Source organism: Lutjanus erythropterus, chromosome 8, assembly GCF_056507025.1.
Source record: "Lutjanus erythropterus isolate fLutEry1 chromosome 8, fLutEry1.hap2, whole genome shotgun sequence".
NCBI lineage: Eukaryota > Metazoa > Chordata > Actinopteri > Lutjaniformes > Lutjanidae > Lutjanus > Lutjanus erythropterus.
The window spans coordinates 15,950,717-15,957,108 of record NC_139324.1 but is presented as its reverse complement, the minus strand read 5'-3'; the positions used below and the strand labels follow the sequence as shown (position 1 = coordinate 15,957,108).

The 6,392-nt window shown below is 37.0% G+C and overlaps 1 protein-coding gene across 1 annotated transcript in view; it reads right to left on the bottom strand.

Annotated features, from left to right (window-relative positions):
• Positions 1-1,885: 1,885 nt before the first annotated feature.
• Positions 1,886-6,392, bottom strand: part of abi3bpa (ABI family, member 3 (NESH) binding protein a) — a 43,721-nt gene continuing 39,214 nt past the window's right edge. Inside the window, exons 21-23 of the mRNA XM_084724683.1 lie at positions 5,622-5,780; positions 4,570-4,692; positions 1,886-3,385 (exon numbers count right to left, since the gene is read on the bottom strand). Of these exons, the coding sequence (XP_084580809.1) occupies positions 3,270-3,385; positions 4,570-4,692; positions 5,622-5,780 (398 nt within the window). The 3' untranslated portion in view covers positions 1,886-3,269. The remainder of the gene's footprint in view (positions 3,386-4,569; positions 4,693-5,621; positions 5,781-6,392) is intronic.

Here is a 6,392-nt window from a genome sequence, read left to right as displayed (position 1 = left end):
TTGAGGATAATTTAGATGAGTGTATTAAGTGTTGCTCCTCACCTCGTCTGTGCCAAACTGAAATCACTCTTTTTAGATGTTAGTCCACTGTAAACTGTGCACAATATTGAATTGTTAGCAAAATGTTAGGAATTTCTATAAATCAGGTTAATATTTACCTCTCAAGTTGAAAAAAAAACAAAAACAGTGCCAAAAGACTATGTATCATCCCTTAAAGGGAAAATTCACCACTTTCCATGTGCATGTCCAGTTAGTTTAGATCATAAATGTAGTCAGTTTAAGCAATTAATTCATCAGTGCTGCTGTATTGAACAAGAAGGATGAGTTTTGCTACAAAACCACAGGTTAGTTAATCCTCTTACAGATTAAAGTACATGCTGATTGTAACTGTTGATTTAAATTAATCAAAAAAGATTCTTATTGATGGAGGAACTAAAGTTTTTTTCTCTGTGAAAAATATGGCCCATAAAAAACCTGCTTTTACAGTGGAGTTTGGTTCAACAGCACTAAAACAGCAAAATAAAGTGTCATTAGGATGAACTTCATTAACTGAAGATTCAGTAAGGTAGTTGTATGTCAGGTTTGATGGCAGCAGACTGAAAGGACCCCATTTCTTTAGTTTTTTCCCTCGTAACAATGTCAGTTGTTGATTAGCAAATACATAGCATAACTGCTCATCTGGATCGCCAGATGATACTGGCTCCTGATAGCTTGACAGTTTTGGTTTTCTTATTTTATGTGCTTTAAATGGCAGAGACCCGGGAGTTTGTATTAACTGCCAGTCAAATCAGAGTGGCTGTGTTCAACACACCACCAATTCAGCTGAAATAAATGTTTTGCTACAGCTTGTCAGAGAGCAGCCTTGTTGTTTTCTTGCACCAGTGATGTAGTTGGTTTAAAGAAGAACCACAGGGCTGCATTCAGCCCCAAGAAAATGTATCAAAACATTAATTTGAATGAAAACGGTGGTGCATTAAACACTGCTGTGCACACTTGTACTATGGTGGGTTTATATACAAATCATTGCTGATTGGGTAACACCTCTGACATGCCCACCAAATGAGAGGAAACATTAAAGCCTGTCGCACAACTTTTCGAGGAAACATGTCATTCAAACTGGAAAATGTTGCACATTGGTGCACACTGTTTTCAGACTGAACATGTTCCAGACTGTTTCAGCTTGGATTTGTGGCCTCTGGGTAGACAGGGGCCGTGCTAGATGAGTATTTTTGTTACCTAATGTCATGTTTTGGCTAAGGAAGTAAAATCTATAAGCTAGGGTGGTGGTACGCAGCAACATGGACATGGGCGTCAGAAGCTCAGGCACAATGCATCCTGGTATATGTAGGCACTGCCGACACAGAGCTGTGAGCAGGAGAACTCATCTTTCCTTGTCAGTAAAGTAGCACTGAGGAATTTAACTGACTAAAAGTGATTAATTTCCCTTTAAAGCAAAAGCACCATTTTTGAGAAATATGCATCCTAGTATCAGCTTTTTGCAGAGGGAGATCAATAGCTCTCATTCTGTATGCCACATATGAGGCTACCCACAGCAACCATGCTAATTATGCTATGCTAACTTAGCTTAGCATAAAGACTGGAAATGGGGAAAGAAAAGAGGTAGCCTGGTTCTGCCCAAAGGAAACAAAATTCGTCAACATGCGCTATTGAGCAACTTAACAAACTCAATATGTGTTAGTGACCCTTGGGATGCTGGGAGAGAGACTGTGTTGCTAGAGCCAGGCTAGCTGTTCCCAGTATTCGTGCTGAGATAAATTAGTCTGCTTCATATTTTCCAAGAGAGACTGACATGAGAGAGTGCATCAATCATTTCATCTATGAGAACTTTTAACAAAAAAAGGCACTGAAATAAAATAGAGATGAATATCAGTAAATATAAAAACAAGATTTATTGCTTAAAACATACATGATGCATCAAAATCAACTTGACAGATGTGGAAAAAAAATGGCAACTTCTCTCCAATCATTTATAGCTTTATGTACACATTGTGGCAAATTTGAATACAAAAACATAAATTATGTCATTTGTTTATGCCATTTCCACATTGAAGCTCAGTCTATTTCTTTATACATTTTTATATATATTTTATTCTTTTATAAAATATAAGTGCAGACGGCACAAGTATTACAAACAAATCTTTTGTTTCCAACTGAGCCCTTAGAAACAAGCTCAAGCTTTGGCTTTCTTACTATAGATAGATAGATATAGAATATAGCTAAAGCTTTTTTTATTTTAGTTTTTTACCTAAAATATATCAAACTATAAGATGCCTTGGTATACAAACTGTATTTCACACCATATACATATATGGACAGAAGTTTAATACTGTGCAAACTGCAACTGCTAATAATCCCTTGGGTCCAGCAGAAGGTCAATTCTGCATGTCTGTGTGTACTTTTATTTTACACAGTCCAAATATACAATTAGGGCTGCAACTGATGGTTATCTTCATTATCAATTAATCTGCCAATCATATTCATGATTAATCGATTAATCATTTGGCTGTAAAATGTCAAACAATTGTGTAAAATGCTCATCACAATTTCCCAGCACACAAAGACTCTACATTTACCATAAGAAATGACAAATAAAAACAGCAAATCGTTATGTCTAAGAAGCTGGAACCCACAAATGTTTGACATTTTTGCTTAAAAAATGACTCAAACAATTATTCAATTATCAAAAGAGTTGGTAAATTATTTTCTTTTGATCGACTAATTGATTAATCGACTAATAGTTGCTGCTCAGTGTACAATGAAAGTATGATTGGCATCTTTCTGTACACAAACAACCACTGTGTATGCTCACTGACATGCAAGTATTGGGCACATTTTTTACTTTCTCAACTCAACAGCACGAGCACACACAGATAATTCAGTAACGATCCCCTTGATAAATAATATCATACAAGTTATTACACTTTGGGAGCCAGCTTCCCAACATTTCTCTGTGATTACTGTATATTCAACACTTTGGTTCATTCAAACTCCTGCATTCTTCCGTCTGTTGTGTCATTTTTGATAAATACAGAAATTAGGACCAAAATTACAAATGCTGCACTCAACAGAGGTTGGTGACACCTAATAGTCCTGTACAGGTTCAAACCTGGGAGAGTAGGCCGAGTTCAAACAGACAGAGCCGCCTACAGTGTCCATGGTAACATGAAAGAAAGGCCCACCTCCCTTCAGACATCTTTGTCTCCGTCACCACCAAGGAAGTCTTCCCTCTTGGACAGCTTCATGGGGTCTTACCACTTTCCAGGGATGGGTGTGCCACACTCGTACCAGCCCACGTAAGTGATATGTGACTTCCCTCCGATCTCTCCAAATTTGACAGGTTCCTGTCTCATCGCTCTAAAAAACCCTGGGACACAGACACAGAGGAGGGGTATGAGTCTATAGAACTTAAAAGGATAGTTCAGACTTTTTTCAGGTTTCGGTATTTATCCATAGCTAGTTGTGTCTACCACTGCCTGGATCGGTTAGTTTGTTCGTGTTATTGTGTGATTTCAATGTTTTAAAAGTTTGTTTCAATCAAATCAAAATCAGTTTAAGTGTGCCCCATATTTTGAATGTTTTTCGCTGTCGGACATCCTTTTCCAATGGTAAACCACCTCAACATAAGCCAAATATTGCTCTCTCCACAGCAACCAGGCTCCCTTAGCAAAAACAGAAATTTTACCTCGCAGAACACAGGAATTGCTGATACACCACTGCCTCGATCGGCTAGCCTGTTTGTGTTACTGTGTGACTGTGGTGAATCCGAATTAACCCTTTAACATATCAAAGTTACACAAGAACACAAACAAACAGATCAAAGGAGCAGTAGAGACCAGCAACTCTTGCGTTCAGTGAGGTAAAAATACAGTTTTTCCCAATGGGGTCTGGTGGGTTTGGAGAGAGCGATATTTGGCTTATTATTTTTTTTAGATGACTAAAATATATTTTGCTGTCCACAGCAAGGTTACTATAGTAACCAAACTAAACTAAAGACTAAAACTAGGTGTGAAAAATATTTAAGGTATGAACAAAAAATAAATAAACTTTAGAAAGCGCTTAAAAAGCAGAAGCTAACTATACAGGAAAATATACAGGTCAAATTATAATAACATTTGTCAACACTTCAAGCATGACTGTGAGTCAACCGCCTTCACAAAGTGTTGTTTTTATTGTAATATCTATTCTGAACTTCTTAAATCTTTTTAAATCTTTCTCTTATGAGAAAAAATAAATATGTAAATAAATAAAATGTTAAAATGATAAAGAATAGTAAAATAATTAACTAATAAAAACTAAACAAAAACTAAACATTTTTAAACATTAAAAACTAAACTGAAACTAGCAAAGCAAGAAACTAAATGAAGTTGAATTGAAAATAAAACCAGTACTCCTGCTGCTTCTCCAAACTGGGGGCGTCCCGACCGCCGTCCACTGTAGGTAATATACTGAATATCTCTAAGAACCTCATACAACCCCAGTTCAAAAAATCTTAACTATCCCTTTAAAGCTTAAAAATAATTGGTTAAAGGTTATAGCTAACCAAAATACCTGGCCTGCTTGGTAGCTGGTCAGCAAACATCTGGCTGCCAGTGCGTCCATCCAGAAAGGAGTCCACAAATTGACAGTGGTCCTCACCGTGTCCCGTCTGATCCCCAACGTTGTAGAACTTCCCTACAGACAGAGAGGACAGAGGAGGAAAATAAATTAGACCACATTATAAATCTTACATCTGAGAGTTCATACTGATGTGGAACGGACCTTGGAATAGTCGCGCTGAAAAGACTGTTTCTCAGGAAACTCAAATCCTTAGAGGAAGATTTTAAATGTTCTCTATCACAGTTTTATGGCCAGTGTTTTGTTTTACGCTGCTGTGAGTTGGCTTAACAGCTTTACTGCCAATTACAGGAACAGGATTATAAAAAGGTTGGTTCTATCATTAGACTAACTCCTGTTTCATCCCTTGTTTGGTGTTTTTAGGAGTGCAAACGGTGTGTTGAGATACTGGTTAAGGCTGCCAACATGCTGAACAGAATTATTATTATTATTTTATTTATTTTATTTTTTTTGAAGGTCATTTGTGCCTACAGCTATGAAACTCTGGACTGATGCTTGTTTTCTGAGATATAGTTTGTATTCTTGACATATTTATCAAGTGGCACTTCATATGTATTGGCTGTTTTACTGGTCTCATTCTCAGGTGCTGTTGCACTTGGTGGCTAGATGAGCTCCAGAGCTAATGTCATCATGGAATATGGGTTACTACTGTAGTGGCAGTATGCTTTTCTCATGTTGTCTGCTGTGATGTGTCCTTTTATTATTTGTCATTGTGCATGTTTAACCAAACCAATTTGTCACCTGGATATTAATAAAGTTCTAATCTTCAAATCCTAAATTCAATAAAGGACACAGAGTTAGCCTGAACAAGTCCAACTATTTTGGAGCAAAAAAATCCCTTTAAAATAAATGAAGAATTACATGTTTGTGTCTGGCTTAAGGCCAATTTTACCTACTAATATTAAAAATAATAATACAAACAAATGCACTGTTAGCAACAGTGCTAAGCATCCGCACAGTTCACTGATGTTTCAACCTGTAGTTACCATTGAGAGAGTCACTCAGGTAGATCTTGTATCTCAGTGAGTTGCAGAGCTGGATGCCCACAAACTTTCGGTACCAAGTTCTCTTGACGTACTGCTTTCCACTGCATTCAGAGTAGGCATCAGTTTTAAACGGGAACTGAGTCCAGATGGCATCTTTGCCTGTGAGGAATTCATCAGAAGCAAATGGATTAATATCCTGTTTGTTAACAGCCCGTTCTCATTCCCAGCTCATCAAATCCCGTCCCCTCTGCATTTCATACAGATGCCAAGGTCCTCTGTAGTGTCTGTGTGAGGTGCACCAGGCTTTGAAGTAACTTAAACCTAATCTGCATCAGGTGACGTATAAGAGAGAGAAATTCTGCGAATGGAGGAGATGGAGTTAACGGTTACGTCAAACTGTCACCCAGGAGACCGTGGTTTGTGTCCCGAAACACGTGAAACCAAAAAGTCAATGTTATTTAAAGATTTAAGTCACATAATGTTATGTACGTGTCACGTGACTTACATAACATAACATATTTATTTTATCCCAAACCTAACCAAATAATTTTGTTGCCAAAATTGAACCAAACTGACCATTAACAACATTAAAAATGTGTTAAAAAAAGACTCTCTGACACAAAAGTTTCATATATCAGCAAGTTAACTGTAGGTTTTTTTTAAATTCCATTATTTAATTAAATTTAAGGCCAATTTTGCAATAAAACTAAACATCGAATGTGAAAATATAGGCATACTCTTCACCCTGAATAAATACATAAATTGTCAGTT